Genomic DNA, 26,793 nt, shown 5'->3' on the forward strand with positions numbered 1-26,793 from the left:
GTGTTGCAGTGTTGAGCAACTGTCAAGCGAATCTGCTTGTGTGCATGTTTACTTGCGTGCGTGCAGTCCAGTGAAATGTCTGGCCGTGTTGTATTTCTCAATGTGGAAGTATCAAATAATTGCGAGTGAGGCCTGTGTGTTTGTCCTGCCCATGTGAAGGTCAGCGCTCTCACATGTTCCCTCTCTCTCCCTCTGTAGTCTCCGAAGGTGTCTTGCTTCAGTGCGCTCCTGTCACCCATTTAAACATTGCTAAGGTTCCTTTTAGTGGCACTGCTTTCTCATCCAATGGGAAGCAAGCTGTTGGCTGGGGAAATTGCTTCTGTGTTTAATTAGGGGTTATAAATGGTAGGGAAGAGAGCGATGTGCCGAGCTGATGCTAAAAAGATGATGAGAGATAGACTAAATGAACTGAACCGCAAGGTATTCTGAATCATCAAAAAAAAAAAGGAAAAGTGATCTATTTTAGTTGTCTTTTGTGAAGCTGAGGAATGCCGAAACTGAGATCTGTTGGTTTAATCTGTTACCGTCTTTTACACTCTTTCAGATGAAGTTAGTATGCTCGAAATGCAATCTCTTAATAACACCTCCGCAAGGGCAAAGCCTGAGAGGATGAAGTGATAATAAAGGGCTCTTTTCACGGAGCTAGTAACAAGGCTGAATTGTAAGGAGGCAGAGTGGTGACTCCTAGCTACGGGGACTAGGCTCTCAGTGTTTCAGCCAGTGGATCGCCTTGTCAGCGCGGCCTTTCAGTTGGGTTTAGATAACAGATCTGAATGGTTTCACCTCTCCTAGATCTGTCATCGGCACCTTTCCGGGTTCCGAGTATGCAGAGTTCACCAAAGAGTCAAACTTTGACTGAGAAACATGTATATTTTATTGTGTCGTGACCCATACCATTACCAAAACACACAGATTGTTGCATGTGACAATGAAAATGATACCATACGCCTCTTAGGTTAGAAGAGAAAATCCTCTTTATCCCAAACTCACCTATTTAACAGTCTCTCCAATGTCTTGCTCATCTTTACTCTTTTCTCTCTCTTCCCATCAGCCTCTCAGTCCCTCCTGGTTCTCTTCACGTATTTGTATTCCATGATCACTCTTTCTCCTCTTCCTTTAGCTCTCATTAGTTACTAGTCGGAATTTAATCTTAAGTGCACCGTCAGTCCACTACAGTTCTAAAATCTTATCATGCAGCTTGTTAGCTAATCCGACTGATAAGATTCAGGGCACGATTCCGCCTAAAAACAAATAGGCTTTTGAAGATTGGCTGAAAACACGTTTTATTAGCTGAACATTTTTCAAAGCATGCATACAATTTGCTTCAAGTTGGCCCTTTTCACACAAGACGTTTTTCACTTGTCATAGCGGGAAATGCACGCGTGTGACTAATGACGATTCTCTGTTCAGTTCAGGTGCCCCAGTAAACCTCTGCAGTGTGACAGTGAGTCAACATGCACAGTAGCAGGGCCCTGAAAATGAAAGAGCCAATTCAGCCATCTTTAATTCATTAATTTCACCTGTGCCTTTCCCACTGTAACATGTCGAGGGATCATCTACATGCTGGCAGTCAGTCCAAGTCTGTGACCAAATTTGATCTTCCATTGGTGACTTTGGCAGTAATAGCTGACCTCAAGTGGAACTTGTGAGCTCTCATGATATATCAAAAACAATCGCGGTTATAACATTAGAAGTCTTATACAGAAAATGCTTGGCATTCGAGTTGTAATGGCGGCCATAAGTCGCGAGGCATCTGTTTCCGTCTAAAAGGATTAGCAAACCAGCAACCAGTTCATTTAATGTGGGAAACGGAAATGTGTCAGGTGAAGACTTTGGGAACATCAACATTTTATTGACATGTACTCTATTTGCATGCAGTATATTGACATATAAAATTACAATGATTAGTCAATATAAGAGCTTTTCTTGTGAACACCGTACACCTGAGAACATTTAAAGGCAGCAAATGTAAGGAATGTCCAAATTTATCCTGTTCACGGTCATGGATAGTGTGTTTCAAACAGTATTCAAATGATTTTTGTGTTTTTGTGTACTAAAATGAATAAAAAACAATGTTCTTACCATTACTTTATATAGTGCTAATACCAATTTATTGTGGATAATGATGCAAGTCAAAATAACAGCTTTATGCTAATGTCTTTATTCCTCGTGTGATGAGTTATTTTACCCTTCAGGGAATGCAAAAGGAGAGCCGCAACTTTGTCAGGAGGGCATGCTCTTTGATTTAGTTTTATCGCAGTATTTATTCATTTATTAAGTTTGGTTTTACTTTTTAACAGCGTTAGATATATAGTAGAACTGCTGCGTCATTTATCTATGCCTCTGTTTTGTGGGTTGTATTTTTAGCTACTGATGTACAAGTGTACCCCAAGATCCTGTGACATCAATGTTTGGTGTGGTTGAGCACTTCTGACTGATTGAATTTGCCTTCACAGGGACTAAAGCAAATACCAATATGGCTGCTCAAAGACAATTAAACCTCTTGTTTTTCCCCTTTGTCCTCTCAGGTGGAGACTGTATTTGGCTCTCCCAACATGACGGTGGCTTATCATGTGACTGGTGGGGACATAGTTTACCCACCGTCTGTAGTGCTGGAGGGCTTGGCGTCCTATGGCCGCGATAAGCTCATTGCAGACCTGCGACAGTACCTCCCCATGGTAACGGCCTTGCCCCTCCCAGTTGCATTATGGAGAATCAACCCGGCCACTGGCTTCCAGCTAAAAACAGGTCAGCTCACGCTCACGCAGGATGAGAATAAGTCAGAAATTTACTGCTATGTGTTCCTGCTGGTGCCGTGCACTGAAAGACTAACAAAAAACTAGCAAAAATTCAGAGTAGAGAAGGATTTACGTATATAAGAGCCAAAATAATATAGTCCTGTTCTAAATGTACCGACAGTGTATATTGTACAGACACTGTAAACATCAAAAGCATCTAGCATCTCGGAAAATTGATGAGAAAAATGTGTCAGTAATATATTTTTGGTGTGCAGTGTTGTCAACTTCATGTTGTTTTACTGTTGCAGTGCTCCAGTTTGTGGGAGCAGGCGATGATCCCCGGTCCTGTCGCTTCTCTCAAATGATGGAGCAGAGGCTTGAGAAGGTGTTTTCTGAAGCGCAGGCCAAAGTGCTCAGCTCTAACAGCAGACTCTCTGTGCAGGTACTGTGGTGGAGCACTTGTGCTGCAGTCCTAGATGTGTGTACACGTTCCCTTTAGCTAGTGTGTTAGTGTTACACTGATACTGCTGTGGTTGTTCATTTGAAACTTGTGCAGTGAAATGGAAACGAGGTGTACAAAGATGATGTTTGCTCAGCATGTTAGCTTTCTTTTCGGACTGTGTCATGTATACATTTCGGAACCCAAACAACGGTTCAGAGTAAATGAAAATATGGTAGAAACTACTAAACGCTGTTTGCAGCATATTATAAGAGATATTCATGATATATAACTACAATTGTTACACTTTAATATCCCCATGTGGTTTATGTGATTTGGCAACCACAAATGGATGCAAACTGTGTGTAAATTGAGCAAATGTGTACCTTAGTGTATCAAGCTTTTCTTAAGAGCGCCGTCTGAAATTAAAATTAATTATGTTGAAGACACAATGTTTGTATTAATTTTAATGAGCTGCCACATTAAAGTGCACCGTATATTAAAGCTAATTTGACAGTTATGCACGAATGAAGACATTGATTCTACAATATTTATGCACTTTCATGGCTTGCCAATTTCCCTGCTGTCGTGTTTCTCCATGATTTTAAGAATGTTTGTTGTTCCAAGACAGTAATTGATTTTTTACTCTCACCAGTGCCATTGAGAAGAAGCTTTGATTATCACATTACAGCATAAAATGCAACCCTAGCTGCATTTGTTGTAATACCTGAGTCTTTCTTCTCTAACCTCCATTCTTCATGTATATTTCCTAGATCCTGAGTGTCTCTCAGGCAGCAGGTTCTCCGGCTGTGTCATTGGTGTACACTGTGAAGAATGGGACTGTCTTACTTAATGGCACCGCTGCCTCAAACCTCCTCGGTCAGCTTTCAGCCGAGCTGGTGGGCTACTTCCTCTTCTATCCACCACTTATCATTGCGGAGCGTAAGTTACCGTTTGCATTCAGAAATATGTGTGTTTGTCAGGAGTAATTGAAAGGGGAATTACCGTTTTTTACAACCTGAACCTTATTTCTGGTACAAAATACGATCGTTTACTCATCCATATAACTCCGAGTTGTTCGGAAGATATTTAGATCCAGCGGAGCGCCATGTATATCCATATAGTGGGAGTGGCTGGGGCACTGAAACACAGCCTCTAAATACCGCATAATATTCATTCATTCATCCTCTGTACCCGCTTATTCCTGTTAAGGGTCGCGGGGGTCTGCTGGAGAATATCTCCGCTGTCATCGGGCAAGAGGCGGGGTTAACGCTTAATATAATATATATAATAATAACTGCCGCGAAGTTCGTTAATTTCACCAATATTTTGTTATGATACGCTAGTGCTATTCCCCGTTGATTCCGGAGTTACCTGTTATCTATTCGCGGTCGTGCAGCAGTTTGTTGTTCTTTGGCCAGCTGCTCCTCTCTCTGCCTCCGCATCCTCCTTTCAACGAGCTCCTCATCCGTATACTCTGGCTCAAAACGGTAAGGACGTCCATCATGAACAAAGTCATCGTCCACAGCCTCAGAATCGGAAAAATATTCAGCCATGTTGCAAAAAACTAGCAGTAGCAAATTACAGGTAAACAAGCTGACCATAGCGGGTGCGCGCCGCGCTCAGAGATGACATCATCCAGGTTAGTAGGTCAGTCTGCAGACCCCGAATGATGATAACAGGTAACTCCGGACTCAACGGGGAATAGCGCTAGTGTATCATAACAAAATATTGGTGAAATTAACGAGTTTCGCAGTAGATAATGCGTTATTTAGAGGCTGTGTTTCTGTGCCCCAGTCACTCCCACTATATGGATATACGTGCGACTCCAAATGACTATATGGGTGAGTAAACAACCGTAATTTATGCCAGAAATACGGTCCAGGTTTTAAAAAACGGTAATTCCCCTTTAACAGTCCACAGCATTTGGTAAAAACCTGGACACAGGCAGAAACTTCTTGGTCAAAGATTAAGATCACTGTGACTTCACAAACCTCTTTGTGGTTCTACCCAACGAATTCACTTTCTGTATGTCCACACAAATGTCCAAGTTCACTATCCCTAACCCTGATTGACAAACTGGAGAGAGGGCTCACGTTCTTCTGTTAGGCCACCGCAAGCTCATTGGTGCTGAGCTTCTGGTTCAGTTCATTCATTCATTCATTAATCTTCTCTAACCGCTTGTCCTGTGAAGGGTCATGGGGTCTGCTGGAGCCCACCCCAGCTGTCATCGGGCAAGAGTCGAGGTACACCCTGGACAGGTCGCCAGTCTATCGCAGGGCTAGGTTCAGTTCAATTCAATTTCATTTATATAGTGTCAATAACAAAACTAATTGTATCAAGACTCTTTACAAAACCTAGCCTGAAACCGACAGAGCAAATACGAAGGTGACAGTGGAAAGGAAAGCTCCCTTTTAACAGGAAGAAACGCTGAGTGGAACCCAGCTCATATGGAGGGACCCATCTGCTTGAGGCTGATGGTAGAGATAGGGCGTAGAATAGAGAGAGAAGAGAGCAGCAGGAGGAACAGGATAACTGTGTCTATCTGTCATAGATACATACATCTTAAGTTGATTGTCTGCTTTTTATCAGCCCTGTGTACTCCTCTGTCTCTAACTGAAGAAAATATGCTTCTCACTAAAAACTATTTACATATCAAAATAGTGGTTCAGTGTCCAGTTCGCCAAAAAAATGCACCTATTCTTTACTCTTTACTACATTCAACACACTATATGTGTCTAACCTAACATGGGTGTAAATTACAGCTTGAAAAAATAAATATTTTTTCCTTTCACACAGACTCGGACAGTCTATCTAGATGATGATAAAACTCAGGATTTGAATCCCTAAGTCTGACTGACGTCTGGTTTTCCAGTAATTGGATGTTTGTGACTGTTCTGCTGCTCTTACGATCGCTATTGTTTTTGTAACGTTTGGGTCACTTAAAGATAGTTGATGAAAAGCGCAGGCCTTTCATCTCAGCCTCCATCGAGGGCATAGTCAGCCTCCATCTGTGTTTGCATTGCACTCAGAAAGAAACAAATGAAGAGTGACAGGGAATCAGCAGGAGTCTAACAGCCACCCCAGTAGAGTCCCAGTGCCGCCTGATGCATCCCCAGTGTAACTGCTCAGTAGATTGAGATGGGTCAGATAAAGGACTCAGATGCAGATATAATGAGACATCATGTTTCTGGTGCTGGATTAATCCTTGGAGGAGGTGGTTATAGTTTTGACTGACCTCACAGATTAACCTCACAGTAAAGGTTCAGCAGATTGCATGAGATCCCATTTTATACACGGGCCATGTATATTCAAATTTTAAAGCTGTTTATCTGTTTATCCTCTGTCTAACCAAAGTGATTGTGTTAGACTCTGAATGCTTCTAAAACACATATACACCCAATATTACGCATTAACGCAGCTTGTGTAGACACTGTGAAATCACTGAACTCAGACACATTTCAGATTTTATGGAATCTGGCTACATCATTCGTAATGTAATTGTGTATATAGAAACGTGCCTTATGAAGCTCAAAGACAGACGTCTGGGGAAGATCTGTAAAAGGATACTCTGGATCAAGATGACTTTAGAAATGCAGAGGAAGCCAGGGGTTTGACAGTGGATACAAGAAGCCTACGAGTGAAAAGTGCACCTCTTGTTAACTCTCTGTCCAAGAAGAAATAAGACTCTGTATCTTAATTCTAAGGGTCTCTAATCAGCTGCAGTGCCCAGATTTCACTGGTCACTTTCACAAGGCTGAACTTTGACTATATCAAGATCATGCTCAGGATCACGGCAGAGTTGATGTCTAAGCCATGACTTAAGCAAGGGGCTTCCAAGTAATACCCTATGGCTGAGCCCACCCTTGAAAGCAATCTATTTGAACGTTTGCAGCTCTCCTTTGCTGAGGCTTTTGTCAAGATAGGCTAAGGATCTTCTTTGACCTCCCAAAGTGTACCTGGCTTGATCATATTTGACAGAATTTAGAAACATGTCCATCCTAATACTTTTAAGACAGAAGTATGTTAGGTAATAACTGTCCATCTGGAAAGATACACTGTTTGGTGGACTGTTTGGACTTCTACTTTACAATAGCTCTCTAGCTCTGTATTACCTGCTGACGAATGGCTATCTGGGCAGCAAAGAATTACTGAGTTCATGGTCTTCATTATTCACACCCTGCTGCGTCCTTTCTATCTGTTCAATTGTGGTGTATTTAGAGGTGAACAATGACCAACCAGACCAACCACCATAGTTGGTAAATAAAGTATAGTTACATATTATTTCCGTACATTATGAGCTGCTTGTGCGACGCCTGAATCTTCCATTATGTAACGGGCCAGCCTGCAATGAATTATGGGATACAGATGGTGATTGAAGATAGACAGATATTAGATTAGATGTGGAGGCTGTGTTTTACAAACTGAGAAAAAAAGGAGGTTGGATTTCTCAGTTGAGTTTGAAGCAGTCTTTGGGTTGGTTGGGTTGCACTACTTAAATCAAGCCCCAAAGGATTTAGCTCCTGATCTGAGAAACCGTCTCACTGAGAACAAATGGCAGTTTTGGTTTACACACAGTTTAAAATCAAGATGAGTAGGATCTCTGGTAGTGAACATTAACTTAACAATCACTTTGTGTGTTGATTGAATTAAGAAAATCAAGTTACCTTCAGGCAGGATGTTTTTCGTCACTGAGCAGAGAAGGCCTTAGAGTCCCTCTTGACGCAAAGAAGAGACAGACTCTAAGGCAGCAGAACCTCACGTGGAGGAAAACCCAGTGGAACAGGAGAATTAGACGTAACGGGGATTTTGCTCTTGTTTGTTTTGTAGCCTCACCGTCAGTGATATTACACTGCTCGCAGGAGGTGTGAGCATATGCTAGCAGCGGCTGCCTCCTCACTTCAAAGCCAATTATTGCAGTAAATAATTAACAGTGGGGGATTCTGCTACCACCTTGGGCTCTGCTCTGGCTGTAAAGGACGAGGATCTCACACCACTCCGGAGTGCCTATTTGCACCACCATCATTCTTGTGCTGCGTTCAGCTCTTTTACTCCCCCTCTGCTCTCCAACAATTTCTCTCCGGTGGAAAATAAGTATGGCTGTTTAAAAAATCTCTCTTTTTAACCTATAACAGTTGAAATCCACCACCTGCGTGGAGGTGAAAATATGAAATACTGTTTGAGATCTTTTTCACTTCTTGAAATGACTTACAAACGCTCTTTGGTTTTTCCCTCCTAGCTCTCATCACAACACAACAGAGGTTTGTGTGAAACCTCCTCACTGGTTAATATTCTACATGTTGCACGCTCATAGACGGTGCTGAACTGATTTCGCTGACAGCCCTGCAGCCCTATCCATTACCAATGCTAAAACCCTTACTGTTCCTCTCACCCCCCCTCTCTCCGGTCATGCCTGAGTGTACAGTTCTGCGTGTCGGCTTTCACAGGCCACTGATACAGCATTCCCCCAAACACTGCACCAGCCTCCAGCACAAGAGCTTAATCAGGCAGGAAATAGATGTAAGAGAACACAGAGACATCCAGAGCTCAGACGGCTTAAAGCTCCCCGTTTCCTCTGTATTTGTCTGACATTCAGTGATAATGAAGCTTTCAACTAAGATCTCAACCGCACATAAACAGCTAACTGGTCCCCCTCTTCCTTCGTTTTAGATGTGGCAATGAAAATTACACAGCAGTGTGAAAATATGATGTTTTGGGTTCATTTCAATTTCATGTTTTTTGTCTTTGCAGCGCTGGAATATCACAATCTGAACACATCCATTGCAACCAGAGACTTCTGGGTTGTTACAGGTGAGGAGGACATTGCTTCAAGTTTTGCTTTATTGATCTTTAAAGAACACAAATTGTTCTCGGAATCTTCTTGGATTCACGCAAGCAGTCCTTTCTTAACTAAATCATAGCACAAAAAATGGAGGCATAAATGCACAATTGCACTATTTGTGGAGACTTTAAAACACAATGCATATGCCTATGCATCTAAACTGTCTCCTTCCACATGAGCAATGTGATGAGTAGGAGTCCTTGATAGTATTTACTTTGTGGGTTTTATGAATGACTGCGTATGCTGAGCAGAAGCAATTCATCTCACAGTGTTCAAGGGCATCCATACACTTTTGCTGACTAATGGATGGGGCATTCACATCAGACTGTGTAGCTCATAACCCTGCCACACTGCAATGAGAGGCCAAGTCAGTTCAAGGTCAGGCCTTAGATAATAGGATTTACTCACGCTGAACAAGATATACAACCAGGATTATTGCTTTCCAGAGCAACTGTGTCAGCTGACATTTTCTACCAATAGGTAACAATATTCTGAATGTTGTAGGAAATTACAAAAACAACAACAAACAAAGCCAACAGAAAAGTGGCAAAATTGCCAGAAGTGGGAAATACAGCCCTCCTCCTAAAGCTCTCCTCTCTTTGTCCTAATCTCCTTCCATCTGATGTGTATGAGCATACGCTTTGTGCAGTATCATCTCAAACATGCTTGTGATCCCGTTATGGTTATATAATGCCAATATGAAAATTGTTGCCCTGCCTTTTCAGACGATAAACTGCGATTCCTACTTTAAAGGTACATAGCCATGAACCCAAATTAGCCACAGCCGCAACCATGAATATTTGGCTACTGTTGGATTAACTGTTAGCAATATAGCAGATCAGAGCCAACTGTATTATTACTGATTAATATTACAAGAAAATGAACGTGTGTCACTAACCTGTCCAGGAGAAGAATGGCAAGCTTGGACTCCAACTTCAGGCCTCTTTTTGATAATGTAGTTTTACACTGTAGCCAGTGTAGATTTAAAGGGGAATTACCGTTTTTTACAACCTGGACCTTATTTCTGGCATAAAATACGATCATTTACTCACCCATATAACTTTGGTGTCATTTGGAGTTTTTAGGGAGATATTTAGATCCAGCGGAGCGCCGGGTATATCCATATAGTGGGAGTGACTGGGGCACCGAAACACATTATCTGCCGCGAAACTTGTTCATTTCACCAGTATTTTGCTACTCAGCGGGGAATAGCATATGATACTAGCGTATCATAAGAAAACATTGGTGAAATGAACGAGTTTCACGGCAGATAATGCGTTATTTAGAGGCTGCGTTTCGGTGCCCCAGTCACTCCCACTATATGGATATACGCGGCGCTCCACTGGATCTAAATATATTCCGAACGACTCCAAATGACACCAAAGTTATATGGGTGAGGAAACGATTGTATTTTATGCCAGAAATAAGGTCCAGGTTGTAAAAAATGGTAATTCCCCTTTAAATCTTCCTGTTAAATCAGGATTTCCACCATCTCAAGGAATGTGTATATTCGACTGCATTTGTAGATCAGGGAATAGCACGGCCCTTTCTCTGAACTTGAATTGCACAAGTTTGAAAGTTTATTGGTCCAGAGATGCCAAAAAAGTATTGCCTACACCATATTTGATGTCTGAATTCATATTGTACTTTGGCAATACTCTATTTAAATATGGCCACGCCACTAAAGCCAGTTAAACCGAATTTACTCCAGAGTAAACTATACTGGAATGTGAAATCAGGTAAGATTTTTCTAGCTCTGTCTTTCTGTCTTTCCAAGCAATTCATATTCTCTCTTTACAACAATCTGGCCATCTTCTTTCTTTCAACTACATTTGCAGTGATCCAGGATGTGGATAACGCCAGCCTGGAGGGACAGTACCAGAGCTTTGCCAATCTAATGGAGCAGCGGCTGGCGGAGTTGTTTGTGCTGGCAGGCCAGCAGGGCACTCGTTTTAGACGAGCAACTACTGTAGGCAGTTTCACTGTCCAGGTAAGAAACTGGCACAGAGGCCCATAGGGAATGCCAGTTCATTTTAGATTCTTATTCTGATCTTCTGCCTGACTGCCCTGGCATGTCAGACAGAAGTTAAATTAGTTAAATTGTTATGTGTGCTCATTTCTAACGGCATGAATATTTCAGAAGATTTGCACTTTGATACGCACTTGTACACACGCTTGCATGATTACGGTACTTGTGGTCAGCCCCTGATAATTAGGGAGCTTCTGAGCTCATCATCTGCTAATTGCTCATCAAAACAAGCCAGAGGTTGAATCCTTTACTGAACAAGCACTCTCTTCTATCCATGCGTTTGTTTTTTTTTCCCTCTCGGGAGACTCTACGCCTAAATGCACGATTTTGCTTTTGTTTTCTTTCCTGAAATGTAAGCCGATTCACAGCAGGGAGTAATCCATTCAGTCCCGTAGTTCATGGAAGCACATCTCTTTTCAACTCTAATCAGATGGTGAGCATCCGTAGAGTCTCAGGGTTGAAGAATCCAGCAGAGATGACCTACTACGTCCAGCACAATGGCGTTCCTATATCGGGCGCATCAGCTGCCAAAATCCTGAACACAGTGGATTCTCAGACCATGGCACTCACCTTGGGCTACTTTGTCCAGCTGCAGGCAGAGCGTAAGCACTGCGTCCTCATGGCATTTGACAACCAGGCAAATCGACAGAAACACTCACAGACATGCAAACCAAAACACATGACTCATGTTGAGCTGGGAGAGAAAAGCTCGTGCTGGGCTCAGGGGCATAGAAGAAAAAGTTGAGGAATTTCTTTGCTCTTGAAAGTGTCTGAAATGCTCTCAGCAGGACATTGTTTGTTTGGGCTAAAGGGTTGCTGACTGCTACGAGGAAGAGAGAGAGAGGGAGAAAGGGTGAGACAGGGTTTGCAGAAAGAGAAAGGGGGCGGGGGGCATGCAGCATTCTCTTACAGATTGTTGCTTACAATAGCTGAATCCAGTACACTGTATATCAGGTTGAGCTATACACAGTGTCACTTAGAGTGGGTGTGATGAATGCTTCTGCCTGTTTCAGCAGTGAAAGTAGACTGTGTATTTTTATCTGTCCAGTGAACCATTCAGCTGACTAACGGTTATCATTTAGTCATTTAGTTTTAGGTCTTCTTGATCCCGTGACATGAGGTGAAAAATATGTTTTTTCCCTTTTTCCAGCTGTGGTCAAGAACCCTCCTAATAACCTCTGGATAATAGCGGCAGTGTTGGCCCCGATCTCCGTAGTGACGCTCATCATCATCATCATCACAGCTGTGCTCTGCAGGAAGAATAAGAATGATTTTAAAGCTGATGCCATCGGTAACCTCAATCCTCGAGCTAAGGTATCCATCTGTCTACATATCGCTCAGAAAGAAACTTTATTTAGTTCCCTTTGTTTTGGGAAAATTATAATCAGCATTTTTACTTTCTGATAGATAAAATGGTTGATTGAGAAAACAATTAGCAGATTAATTGATAATTAAAATACTCATTAGTTTCAGGGCAGTGCATCTGACTGTGTGTGTGGGTGTGTGTGTGAGTGATGAGGGTCTGTGATAATGGGATGTGTAGGGGACTTTTTGTCTTCTGCATTATTTACACTGTGCCATCTATATAGTAAATGCCCTGTAGATGCAGATGCCTAGACATTCTTGAACTACTCACAGTTTAAAACATTTTCTCTTGCTTTCAGATGGCGTATCGGAGAGATGTGGGCTATTATCACCAGGTACCTGCCTCTCTGTATTTCTTCTCATTACCGAGCTGTGTTTTCATTTTGAGGGCTCAGCTGAGCCAACTGTGGGATTTGAATGGGATTCTGCGCAGGCAACACCTTTAATATATTTCAATAAATCCTGCTGTGCTGAAGAAAACTAAGGATACAACAGCACTTCTGAGGAACAAGCTTTGACGATGCGATTATCCTGAAGCGCTGGTATTGCCTATTCTTCTCATAGTTGGTCTCCAGATGGCAAATTTGAAAGATTTAAGCTTTGCCGAGAGTGGTTATAGTGGAGTTCTGAATGCAGGAGGATCGCCTGTGTTTATGTGTGTACAGAATCTTGTTTAATTTGTGTAGAGAAGATTGAAAACTGTTTCCATTATTGTTGCGTCGAGGGTTGGCATAATGTCCTAATCAAAGTTATCTCACCACCTCTGGGTCTGCTGTTTTTTGCGCTCTGTGGTTCACTGGCATACATCAGTGTAGATAAATGAAGATGCAGAGTATAACACAGGGAGCATCCTACTGCTTTATATATGAAATTTCATTAGAGAGGAAGCAATAGAATCTTCTATATTAAACTGCAAAAGCAACTTAAAGAGGAATTACCTTTTTTTCTTTTTACAAACCTTTACCTTATTTCTAGCATAAAATCCAATCGTTTACTCACCCATATAACTTTGATGTCATTTGGAGTCGTTCGGACGATATTTAGATCTGCGTATATCCATGTAGTGGGAGTGACTGGGGCACCGCAACGCAGCCTCTGAATAATGCATTATCTGCCGCGAAACTCGTTCATTTCACCAATATTTTGTTATGATACACTAGTGCTATTCACCGGAGTTACCTGTTATCTATTTGCGGACGTGCAGCTGTTTGTTGTTCTTTGGCCAGCTGTTCCTCTCTCTGCCTCCGCATCCTCCTTTCAACATGCTCCTCCTCCATATACTCTGGCTCAAAACAGTAAGGATGTCCATCATAAACAAAGTTGTCGTCCACAACCTCAGAATCGGAAAAATAACAAAATATTGGTGAAATGAAGAAGTTTCGCGGCAGATAATGCGTTATTTAGAGGCTGTGTTTCGGTGCCCCAGTCACTCCCACTACATGGATATACGCAGATCTAAATATCGTCGAACAACTCCAAATGACACCAAAGTTATATGGGTGAGTATACAATCGGATTTTATGCCAGAAATAAGGTCCAGGTTGTAAAAAACGGTAATTCACCTTTAAGTGATACTCAGAGTTACCACACACACCGTAACGTCCTGCAGAGTGTTGTCAAGCATCAAAAACTTACCAGCTTAATTCCATCAGAAAATTAATTATTATGGCATGTCTAGACAAGCCCCCACATCTCATGAAGAGTACATAGCTAGTTATATCTCAAAAGTTATATCTCGAAAAACCATGAAAAATTCTTAAAATGCTCAAGGTCACTCCTAAAAATGAAATCTAACTCTTCTAATACTACCTCTTCTGCACTACTCACTGTCTGAAAGCCACCCCCTTTCATCATATACCCTTGTTAGAGTTTCATCTTTTCAGATTAGCAGCAGAAGCACTTTAACTGGATGCAATGAAAATCTCTACTCTCTTGCGCTGTGTGTGCGCACGGTTTAGGCAGAGAGGGACAGGAGTATCACGCATTGATTTTTCACCACGGCTTTGCTCCTTTGAGGCAGTGATGTGTGTCTGACAATTTATGACACTGCGATGAGAGTAGCCCTAAATATTTCAGTGTATATGTGAGTGTGTATTACCGTGTGGGTTGGAAATATTTTGACCTTTACTGCACCTTTCTCTATAAACTTGTTGTCATCCCTCCTTTACAACGGTGAATTCTCATGTTTAACTACATCCCTGTATTTTCATGCAAGTCTGTGGTTTTCTGCTTAAAGGTTTTGAGACGTCCATGTGACTCTTCTGTTTGGTTTCTCACTTTTCCGTCTGTCTCTCTTCATCTTCACTCAACATGTCCATCAGCCAGTCCAGGGTTTTGACTATGCCAAGCAGCACCTGGGCCAACAAGGGGGAGATGAGGAGACGCTGCCTGTCAGCCAGGATACCTTAGTGATGTCCCTGCAAATTCGGGACACACCACTTTCGCTAGAAAAGGGCCTGCAACAAGACGGGACGGCCAACAAGAAAAGCCTCACTGCTGACAAACGTAAAAGGTATCACTGACAGATTCACGCCCTCATGCTGATACATGTATCACCAAATGAAATTGTGAGAAAAAAAAAATTAATGTAGACAGGTTCAATGTATTTTCAGGTTCAAACATATGTTTTTAGAAGGATATTATCTACCGTCAGGGATTGCATGTGGGTGTAGCTGGTGACATTCAGTCTAGCAGAGGAGTGGTTTACTTTATCTTGTGTGCGTTTGTATCATTTGTGGTTTTTACAATATCAAATTAAAAGCTTATTAACGGAGCACTTTAAACAAAACACGCTCAAGGACACAAATAGCATGAAAACACAACGACACAGTTCATTTAAACAGATGTTTGTCCACTGATTTGTGCGGGTAAAGCTTGGTTTATACTTCTGCAACGGATCCATGCAGAGCCTGTGTGAGGTGTAAGCAATTATACTTGTGCGTTGGTGTGTCGCCATCGTTCTGCAATTATGCGTGTTGGTGGTGTGATTTCTGTGCCACTGCATTGAGATTCGTCATGTGCTTTAAACAATGCCGACTGGAAATGAGCAGAGCTTAAGTATGTAATATTAACTTAAATCACTACAATGCAGAAAAGGGAGAAGATGACAGACTAGAAGGCATGTGTGAAGAAGTAGGTGAATTTTCAGTGCTTGCCCAGCCACTGAGAGACATGGACTAGGAAATTAATTTCAGACCAATTCTTATTCTGCATTATATTCCTGGAGAGGGGCATGTTAGGCATTAGAGCTATTCCACACCAATACTGATCTGATTCAAAAGTTACAGAAATATGCCTTTAAGATATGAGATATAGATGATCCCATGGATGCTCTCTTTCTCTTTTTAATAGACCCACATGGCATTGTGTGGTCACGTTTGTATAACAGGACAGTTGGGGAAAGGCCACGTTGTCATTTAAGCTAAATCAAACGTGTTTATCATTTGTTCAGCAGCCATTGGGATATGACAACCTCAACTTCACATGCTCAGCATAGCTGTAACATCTCAGCCGTGTCAGTTGTATGTGTCCAGAAAAAAAAACATGAGTCGTATTAATTTATTTAGAAATAAATTAACATTTTTCCTCCATCAGAGGCTGCGAACAACAGTAATATAACACATGTGTTTACAGTATGTATTATCTCTGCTGTATTACATCGCTCATTAGGAGTCACATAGAGAGAGAGGAAGAATGATGATAAAATGCAAAGATCCCTCCAGCCCTGCTGTCTGTCCTCGTTCTACCCTGATGCTGAATGATAGGCGATCATTAACAGGGTTCAGGTGAAATTGACCGTTTTCCTCATCTGTCAGTCAGCTGCCGCAGAAATTAATTGCCATGTTAAATCGTGCTAAATTATTTAGGGAAGGTAGAACGGTGTAACCCTTCAAAGCCATGCTGGATAACGACATCAAATGACATTTATGTCAGAATGGAGAACGCATAAGCTGGTGGGCCCACAGCAATGGTTTTTAGAGACTCCTGAGGCAGGAAAGGCAATTCAGTTTAATACTCATCAAGCGACTGGTCTTAAGGATTACAAAGCCCTTCCGATATCATTGTTCAATAGTGTTTGATAGTTCTACACCAGCTGCTCTAGCTGCTTTTATCCCAATAAATAACACCCTTGTTCTAATGCTTTACTTCCTGCTTTACACACTGATGTAACATCATAAGTGAAAATATTGCATTTCAAAAATTAGCCTGAGCCTGGTTGATTTTAACAAGCTCCCACCAGTTATAAGATACCAATCTAACAATCAGGCACATCAATCAGGGGTGAGTGCTGCAGCACACCTCTCAAAACACCCGAATCAGGTCAACAGTTACAGTATGTTAGTTGTGTGCGTGGAGAATTTGTAGCCTCAGATTGTCTTTGAAACTGACAGAGAAAGGACAAATAGGATAGGATAGATAGTAACTACAGAGTTGGGGTTGTCAGTGCTTCTGACATGACTCTAACACTGCTCAACAAATCTCAGAACAAGTAGGAGGAAGCCAAAAGAATACTATGAAAATATATAATATAAATATAGAAATATACTGTATATAAATTGCTTTCTCTTCACACAAGACAAAAATTTTGAATATTTCTTTGCCAACATCGATCCTTAAACATCACAGAAAGACACAGTTCACAAATCACATGTCTTTTGTTAAGAACAAAAAGTGGAAAGATTGAGAAAAAGGAGTTGGATTGTATAGTAGGACAAAATTTTACACGATATCAGTGGCAAAGATACAAATTATGTATGTTGAGATTTTCCTAATTCGCTTTATAATTTCACATTAAGTCTAATACACATTGAAATGTTAATAAAACACAACTTAACGTTGATAAAAAAATAATGAGACTCACCAGTGATGCATGTAATCTGGGTTTTTACAAAACACTAAGTGGAGCTTAATTTCACTTTGCTGTTTTAGTTGCCTCCAGCTGTTTCCTTGTGTTTTTCTCAGAGTTTATTAAATACCCGCAGCCTCGCACAGCATGATCCACAAGCTTCTCCAAACCGAGAGAGTTCATGCATTCACGTACCTGGCACAACTGCAACTAGTTACAAACTATCCTCAACATGGAGGACATGATTTAAGTGTAGCCTACCGTTCTTCACTTCAGATGGGTGAGCTCTTACACAGAGTTATGGGTTTGCTGTTAGTTAAAGTCTGGCCTGTTTACCAGAATCAAAAATCTTTTCCGGTCGTGCCAGATATTTTTTGTGTGGATCGATACTTCCCATAACTATTAAAGCCACCTTTCCCAACTCTTACTCCAACTTGTAACTGAAAGTTCGATATACGTTTAATTTAGAATCTGGATTAAACGTCACAGAAACACTTTGCAGTGCTGCAGCCATTAATATACCGTAGATGCTGGAATATTAACTGTAATACAACTTCAACATGATTAATCTCTGTACTTGATGCAAAAACCACTCATGAGCAAATGCTGCGTTCACTGAACCTGATGTAGGAATGTTCTGTCGACATCAGAAGGCAAAAGCTCAAACAAGACTTTTAAAATGTTTGTGGAGGGCTGCCAGAGAAAAGTGAAGTGCTGGGAAGATGCTGTGAGGTAAATACCGTATGTACCTATAAGATGTATTTAGTATAACAATTGAACGCAGGGCTAACAACAAATCAAAAAGCATATATCCAGGCATACTATATACTTCATTTACCAAGGTCCTGTGAATATCTGTTTTATATATGTTTTAAAACCAACACAGGATCAAACATATAACCCCACCAAACAGCCAGTGTATGCATTATCTGCTCACCTCAATTAATTGTTACTCATTATATATCTTTGTTGAGCATGTGACTGTTGTGTGGAATTAGCTCTCTGCAGCACTGGCTCCGCGGGAGCAGGGGAGGGTAGCCACTGCTCCACTGTCTCCCTTTGCTGTTATCAATTTTACCAGACAATTAGGGGATAGACCATGGTGCTTTGATGTCACTGTCAGCTTCGTGGTCTTCTGAGCCGAGGCTTGATCAGCTCTAATTCCGACTGCTGTACAGCGTTTGAAGCCAGTGAAACAAGAATTGGGTAAAGAAATGGTCTGGTCTGAAAAATGTCCAATTAATGCAAGAACCTATCTTGCTTCACTCTGGACATGAATGCACGCTGCTTTGAAACACACATGACACGGTGCATATGTCGTGAGGACATGCAGTATTAACACATACAAATGCAAACTGGCAGATATCCAAAAGCATACATTTAACAAGGCAGTCAGCAGTTTGCAACATTATAACGTATCTATTTATCCATCTATGGTAGATAGATATAATCCATCTATTGGTTTTGCTGCACTACTGGGACAATTTCATGATTTTTCTACTGCAATAAAACCTGAACACACAGGGCTGGATACGTTTTGATTTGACGAGCAGCTTCTGAAATAAGCTAACAAATAATGTAATGACACATTATGGTGATTGGACATGGGCTTTAGAGAGGGAGGGAGGAAGGTGAGGTTGTTAAAGGGATGACATAACCTGGCCATGAGCCAAGCTTCCTGAGAGCTCACCGCCTTTCCTGTTGCTATGGTTACTTGCAGCAAGTTGCCAAGTGAGGACGGTTCCGTCATCAGCAACGAATCAGAGAAGCTGAATTCCGGCAGGGGCCTGACGGTGCCGAAAGTCACAGCGCAGCAGAAACTGACAAAGGAGGAGCTCTGCAATAGGGACGGTGAGAGTCATGCGTTGATGCAAATACAAATAATTTATTCTACAGCTCCTTTGCAGACAAGGTCAGGTGTGTCACCAATGCCAAAAAAATCTTTTGTTATTCCGTCCTGCACGAAACACTTCCTTAATCTGCTGCACACTGGGACTGCGAGAGAAATGCATTGCCACTGCAGCTTTTTTTGTCATCAGATAGGTAGCCACTCAGCAGGAAGGACCTGATGAATATGCATGAGACAGACACTCTGCTGACATAATAGAGTATGTCAGAGTAGTGGATGCTGTGACACACTGGCACAAACACATACACACCGTAAAAGTGCAGAAAGACCATGCGATGTCTCACATCCTGTGCTCTGCTAAGGTTTTGAGCAATTTCTGTAAAATCCATTTGGATGTTGAATTATTTGCTGTTCTATTCTTGCCCGCTGAAATTAAATGTTCCACATGTGGTGGGTGTGAGTTAAATGAATCTAATTCAAATACTCTGCTTGTAAATTGGATCGAGCTCTCTATAGATTATGATTTTCTTAATGGGTGGATTTGAATTATTCATCAGCTGCGTTAAGGGAAACTAGAATTGAATCCAGTTGTCAGATAAGAAATGAAAGTGCAAAGTAAGTTTCTTTCATTTATCACCAAAATGCACTGACACAGCGTTGAAAGCAAAGTCATCTTTGTGATCTATTCCATCCATTCACGATTCCATTTTGCTGACACAGACGACTAATGTTTGAGATAATCCTAAAGGTGACAAGGTGACAAGAGCGGGTGAGACGGGGGCTCAGACGGAGAGACAAAGAGGCAGGGTGACAGTTTGTTCCCCTTTGACTGACAATGTAATGATTAGAGGTATTTGTAGTCTCTTTGTGAGTGAGCTCCCTCTTTGTTCTTCAGATCCATATGACACCTCCTCTGGCTCCCTGCAGCTCATTTCCATAAAGCCCATGGTGGCTCAGAACAACTACTCACACCCTGCATCATCTGACCGCAGCCAGGACTCAGTCATCATCAATGGAGAGGTGATGCATACGCACACACCTGCAAATACTGACAAACATATGTTTATGAATGAATATGTACGCAGAAAGCCACTGAATCTCCTTCTCATTCAAGTAGCATTCTTTACTTTTCATACCATCTTTGACGTTAAAATAGAATCATAAAGATGAAAAGAATATTCCAGACTGTAATTATTGCATGAGAGTTAGATTTCGTTAAAGCTTTTTATTTTCACGAATTGTCTGATCTTTCAACCACACACGCCTTTCTGGCCGAAGCTAGCATATACCACATACAGCAGGAGGAGCCTGGTGTCTGATTTTGTTCTGACTGATTTCAACCTGTTCCGTTGCATCTTGTCGTCTTTCCTCTCCGCAGGTGAACCTGGCACTGAAGCAGAAGTCAGATATCGAGCACTACAGGAACAAGCTGAGACTGAAGGCTAAGAGGAAGGGCTATTACGACTTCCCGTCCACCAACGGCAGCGGTAGTGGCCGAGCAGTAGCGCAGAGGCAGCGGCCTGGCCATGAGAGGGCAGCCGGTGAGCATGGCAGACCCCTGGAGCCTGACGATGAGCGAGGTTCCACTTATGTCAAGTCTCACAGGAGGTGAGGGCAGAGTGGAAAACGAAGTGGAACCTAGGTTGAATGCACACAGAAAGGAAAATCTGAGTTTGAGGAGACTTTTGTTACACAGATTCAGTTTGAACAGCTACAGTTGTTGCTCGAGGTGACATGGACTTCCTATTGGACGACTTGGCTTTTGACCATTGCCAGCTATCTATTCCTGCCCACTCCTGTCTTGCCTAATTAGCTTATAGACAAGTGGAACTGTCTCCTCTAATGTTGTCATTATCCTGTCTTAGTAGGCAGTGAGAGACCCGTCAGGCCTCTCTGATTAGTCTGTTCGAACTCCAGAGCCTCCACAATAGAGAAAAGAGGATGGAGCGCTGCACGGTCCAATATGCTGGTTCTGTCCTGCTTTTACTTTACAGATGCAGATAAACATGGACAGTTTTTGGTTTACAGATTTAGGTCTAGTGTGTTAATGAGCCTCTCCTCACCAGATTAACCCTCACAAGCCCCAGAACAGCTGCTCTCAGAATGATAAGCAGTTTGGTAGCTATTTTTACGTAACACCCTGATGAGCAAGTAGCGGATATTTACTGTCAAAATTACTGTGTGACTGATCAGTGACACCTCCAACATGAATTCCCCGAGCTGAAGTGATCCCATCGGAGCGTGCAGCTGATATGAATCTTGTCCTCTGTCATTATTGTACATTCTTCTTTGTTGTACTAATTGTTTTATCAGTGTGGCGTTTTGCTTACTTCATTATATTCTCATGTGACATCTGTACCAGCTCTTATACATGATGACTACAAGAGATATCCCGACAATACCTATTTTGTCAGATACTTTTCCTCACCTTGTTCTTCATGTCTGGCTCAACAAACACATTGTACCGGACCTTTTGTCAAACCTCAACCCCTTTCACTGCAGCCATACTGAAACTGAAAAAGTAATTGAAATGTTATAAATGGATATCTACCCCAGGTCTGATTTGTACTGAGTCCACTCTTCACTCTAATTGGCAGGCACTCCCAGGTAGGGCAGACGGCCTATCGCAGCAGACAGAGTCTAAGCAGTCCGAGCCCTGGAGGAACAGAGATGGACCTGCTTGTAATGAGAGAGAGACCCAGGAGAGGCATCCGCAACAGTGGCTATGATGTGAGTCCCGTGTCGTAAACCACCAACACCGTGTAGCCAGATAGATTTGTTAAAACTCTTTTCTATTGCATATTTTAAAATAATACTCGAATGTGTGGACACACTGTGCACAATCTTTCAAAGTTACAGTCTTTTTTTTAGTGCAAATTACCCCTCTTCTTATTCCTGTGGACAAAGTTAACCTGCTACAGAGGGGCAGTTAAAATAGGAAGGACCTTACTAACAATAATACCACTTTGGAAGATGTCAGCTTAGACTCGATCGAACACTCAAAGCCTCACATTTGCTTTACTTGAGCTATAGATTTCATATAAAAGATGGACATTGCGACCAATGAGCCAATGCAGAAGTGGCTTGTGGTTAGCATCAGCACCAGCTAAGGACTGGGACTGTACACAGCATATGCATGTTTGGAAAGACTTAGATCTATTAACATGGAATGAAAACGTCAGCAGCAACAGAGCAAGAAATCAAACCTATTCTGCTTAGGTGTGGTCGCATGTGTGTGCCACCGCAAGCTGAAGGCAAAGAAGTAGTTCATTCATAATTAAGAGCTGAGATTTATAAGGGGCCTGTCGTTTTGATATATAATGCATCTTGGGATGGCTGGTTTATGTCCCCACACTTTTATTGTGCCATTATGGTTCTGTGTGGGTAGTCCGAATACGAGTATTTGAGCTCCTGAGAGTAATCATGCGGACATTCCTAAAAAGTGCTTTCATTCTGAGCTACTGATAGAAGATTTCACTGAACTCCCATTGACCTGTCTGCACATAAGGAAGATCACAGGTATAACTGGCTCTATTATTGTGCGTGTTAGCTTACTTACAGTACATGCATGGCCTAATGGGGCCTTTATGTGAAACGTTAATGGTTTCTATAGTTCTGTGCTTTTCCTACTGTTTATAGTTAAATATCTGTTCTGAAAATAGCCCCTTGTGCTTTCAGTATAGATATATCAGATGTTTGGGACTACAGTGTGGTACCATGAACACAATGTTCAAAACCTATATTACAGAAAACTCTTGAATTTGCCGTGACATATTGGTTCTTTTGTGGTCGAACTCAACCAACTGTTAAGCTCTGTTAGAAATATGACACAATATAGCCGGTACAAGCTACCTCCTTTTATCAGAACTGTCGGCCCTATAGATTACAAAGGGACTAGTGTGGCTGCAGGCCCCATCACTGCAGATGCAAGCCTCTGCTGCTCCGTGTTGCAGGGGGGTCTGATTTATGAGGTGCACCACGCTAGGTCTCCCATGGCTACCCTCTGTTCGCACAGGAAGTGGGGCAGCCTCAGCTCATATTAATTTATCACCGAATATAAGGACTGAATAGATGGAATCTGTGGCTGAAGAAAGATGGAGGGAGTTTAGAAAATGTAAGAATGAATGAATGAATAAATGAGATGGAGATGAAATGAATTATATAGAGTAGAGGGGATGATGGTCATAGAATCAGACCGACGAGCAGCAACACTGCTAATTCAAGCTCTTCGAGCTGATTTGTCTCAGAGCTACATTCAGCCTCTTTTTGCCTTGTCAGCACCTTGTCAACAACCCACAGAGAGATGACAGAAGACATGACAGAACTTGGACTCTTCTTGTCTGTCTCAGCGTTTATCTATTAGTACCCCGTCGATTCAAGAAGGAGAAGTTCAATTTTTTCATATATGATTCAGTAATCAGTCTCAATAAAAACATGCCTCCCCAGGTGACCACTGTATCAAACTCACCCACACCAAAATAATTGCTATGATGCTTCATATAAACAGGTTTCAATCTCATATGTATGACAAATGATGTGTTTTTTAGTGGCTATATACAGTAGTTATATAATAGTTCACACCGTTGTATATATTAGAAGTCAGAGTTTTGGGAGAGTGTGTTCAGTCTCTCCCTTGTGAACTTCGTGTTATAGACTGAGCCGGAGTTGATTGAGGAGACGAATGTTGATCGTCTAATGGGGCCACGGGGATACATGTATGGCCGGGGATTGAAAGGCCACTCAGAGACATCCACTCTGAGCTCACAGCCGTCCATTGATGAAGTGCGACAGCAGATGCACCTGCTGCTGGAGGAGGCATTCAGCCTGGCTTCAGGGGGGCAGTCCACATCCGGAAGGCATTCCCACCACCACCACCAGCCCCCTCCGGACCACTACAGCTCGGCACCGCCTCCCCTCCCTTATGCAGACGTGGTGACCAGTGCTCCCGGGACAATGAGCTGCGGGCGTGGAGGCCTGCAGTGGGTACCATCTTATGGTGCAGACATGTATCAGTGCAGCTTGCCCAAACCAGTAAGTTGGCTAAGAATATCTACCTTCTGTCATAACTTCTAACAAAGACACCTAAACCTTCAACGGCTTCCATTATCCGTTTAAGGCCTTTCGCTTTACGCAGCTCCCTGAGATGGCCACAGGTTCTCCTCCCCCTCTACCACCTCGCACTGGGCCTCCTCCTGGGACCTCCTTAAGACGGTAAACCTGAAGACACATGCAGACAGGCTAACTCAGACATACCACATCAAAAAACCCATAAAACACCCCATATTTATTCACATTCAAATTCATATTCAGGGACTAGAAAGTCACTAGGTGGTGTAAGGCAGCCAGGGTGATTTGAGGCCTTGTATACATTTTAATATTGAACTAGTGCATTGAGAGATGGCAGGAATTTTAATGAGGTACTCACTTTTCCACATGGATTGTGTCTGCCATCTAGTGGTGTAGTACTGCAGCAGCCCTTTGTTTATGCCTCTCCAATCTCTGTCCGACTTAGTTCCACTTCTGACTTGGGCCCTAAAGCAAGGAGCTCAGAGACATCTGTCGCTGAAATGCGGAGTCAACACGACAGCAACCCATATGGGCCAACCACTAGAGCAGCACTTCCATCTATCACTGGAGAGCAGCCTGTGTCCAACTACTCAGGTAAGCGTTCAAGGAGATGACTTTGCATTTTTAAAAAGTAACCCATACTGCGCTTTGCTCCTGTGTCGACAAAAAAAAAAAAAACATTTGTAAGTTTACATGTATGTTTTCCGCAGGAAACCCAATAACAGCTGTCTACGCAATCCCAGCCAGTAGATCCAGCTACTCAGAGTACTTTGTTTCCACACCACCCACCTCCTACCACAGTCCCTCCTGGATGTCGTACCCACCGGAACCCGAGGATGTGCCGCCGCAGTGGGCAGACTCTGTAAGGAAGCCCATTTTACTTGCTTAGGAAAAACACAAACAAGCCAACTACAATGATATTTATTTATGGGTAGCTGCCCCAGTGCCCCAGTTGCTCATTGGCCTAATAATTTGAAATAATTCTTCTGAGTGACTATCTTAAGGTAATTTTCTGCAAAATTATGAAGTAAGTAATTGTTATCAAATTCCTCATCCATAGTGTCTCCTTTTGGCTGTTAAGATCTTTTTTTCCATATCTGCCATCTGATCGAGCACCACAGTATAAAACAACATAACAGAAAAGGTTATAAAGCAATAAACACCCAAACACAGAACAGAGATATTATGACAGAAATGTATCTGTCATATGTACAGTGGGATACTAGTGGGATTGTAGTATTTTGCACACAGTCTCTTGATTCCAAGTGTCTTTTGTGCTCATGCTCTGGTTTGGATTGGGCTTCATTTAGCAGCAGCCGCAAAGCATCCCCCTACCGTCCGTGTTTTGTTTTGTCTTTAATTTATTTAAAGCACGTTCCATTTGCCCTGTGAGATTTGTTATGACCCATGTGTCCCTCCTCTCCTTGTTTGTGTGGAATGTTCTCTTTTTCCCCCCTCTGTCTGTTTGCCTGTTTCAACCAGATGCCTTCATGCAGTGTCTTTTTGCAGAGCCTGTGTCATTTAGAAACCATTTGCTGAGCTGAATGTATGGCTGGCGTTGAGTGGACACAACAAAACACCGGGGTAGTTGAGCACATTTCCTAAATGAACACCTTTTTTATTTATTTTATTTTTTTAACCATTTTTGTGTTGTGAATCTGGCACCTGACACACAGAAACTATTTATAGATTTTTTTTTCAGTTATTATAGTGTATATTTAAACTTATCACCCGTTTATTTTTTAAAAAGCGATGCTAAAGAAACTGTTAACTCTGCAATGTTTAGTGGATAGTAATAATCAAGTCGCTGTATGTCCTGTCTGCACTGTTTTCCAGGTGCCTCTGCCTGGGTATGTTGAGGCTTTTCCTCATCCTCGTTACCCACAGGGGAGCCCCATCAGGCTGCCCCTGCAGTACAACCAGACACTGGAGCAGCCGCCCTCTGCCCCTAGCACAGCATCCCAGCAAAGTCTGCCCCAGGTGCTGAAGGACATGGACAGCATGCCCCTGAGCAGTCTCTCCACCTCTGCACTCGTGCAGGCGATCAGGCAGGAGGTGGCTAAGCTGGCTAAGAAGCAGAATGACATGTTTGAGTTTTAATTCTGCTCTCATTTATTCAGGAGGTGTGCACTGGCCTTCAACGGAGGCACACGAAGGCGCCACTCCTTCAGACTCATTTTTGATGTTTGTACTGTAAAACAGACTGATATTACTGTTATTATTTACCCACGTATTACCCACTTATTGATTTATTTTCACACACTATTCGGTGTTTTTCAGCGCCTGACTTAAGGGAACAGAAAAGAGGATTTTTTAAAGAAAAAAAATATTTCATCCCCTATTGATGATGTCCCAAGTAACTACTACATGCATCTCTTTGTAGATATGTCAATAGGATGTGCTAAATAGAAAAGTAAATTTTTTCCACAATTGGACTTTTTTTTTTTTTTGTGAATCAACATTAATTTAGAGAGAAAAATGGCATCATTATTGTCTGTACTGAGAGGACCAAATTATTCCTGTCAGATGGGTAAGTATAAACCACAGTGTATATGAGCATGTACAGTACAAGGACATCATGTATCTAATCTCTTTTTATACACCGTTAGCTTAAAACA

General features: G+C 42.1%; 1 protein-coding gene across 1 annotated transcript in view; it reads left to right on the plus strand.

The window, feature by feature from the left end:
• The window catches only part of kiaa1549lb (KIAA1549-like b), a gene marked incomplete at its 5' end in the record, with an annotated part of 59,533 nt that extends 33,000 nt beyond the window's left edge, over positions 1–26,533 (plus strand). Inside the window, 18 exons of the mRNA XM_084540776.1 lie at positions 2,529–2,748; positions 3,047–3,180; positions 3,951–4,119; positions 8,929–8,988; positions 10,858–11,009; positions 11,479–11,650; positions 12,199–12,362; positions 12,713–12,748; positions 14,735–14,925; positions 18,980–19,110; positions 20,004–20,128; positions 20,487–20,716; positions 21,706–21,838; positions 23,762–24,139; positions 24,225–24,319; positions 24,621–24,769; positions 24,886–25,037; positions 26,012–26,533. Coding sequence (XP_084396902.1) covers positions 2,529–2,748; positions 3,047–3,180; positions 3,951–4,119; positions 8,929–8,988; positions 10,858–11,009; positions 11,479–11,650; positions 12,199–12,362; positions 12,713–12,748; positions 14,735–14,925; positions 18,980–19,110; positions 20,004–20,128; positions 20,487–20,716; positions 21,706–21,838; positions 23,762–24,139; positions 24,225–24,319; positions 24,621–24,769; positions 24,886–25,037; positions 26,012–26,275 — 2,955 coding nt within the window. The 3' untranslated portion in view covers positions 26,276–26,533. The remainder of the gene's footprint in view (positions 1–2,528; positions 2,749–3,046; positions 3,181–3,950; positions 4,120–8,928; positions 8,989–10,857; positions 11,010–11,478; positions 11,651–12,198; positions 12,363–12,712; positions 12,749–14,734; positions 14,926–18,979; positions 19,111–20,003; positions 20,129–20,486; positions 20,717–21,705; positions 21,839–23,761; positions 24,140–24,224; positions 24,320–24,620; positions 24,770–24,885; positions 25,038–26,011) is intronic.
• Between the last annotated feature and the right edge of the window lie 260 nt (positions 26,534–26,793).

This window comes from Chelon labrosus (genome assembly GCF_963514085.1).
Source record: "Chelon labrosus genome assembly, chromosome: 3".
Classification (NCBI taxonomy): domain Eukaryota; kingdom Metazoa; phylum Chordata; class Actinopteri; order Mugiliformes; family Mugilidae; genus Chelon; species Chelon labrosus.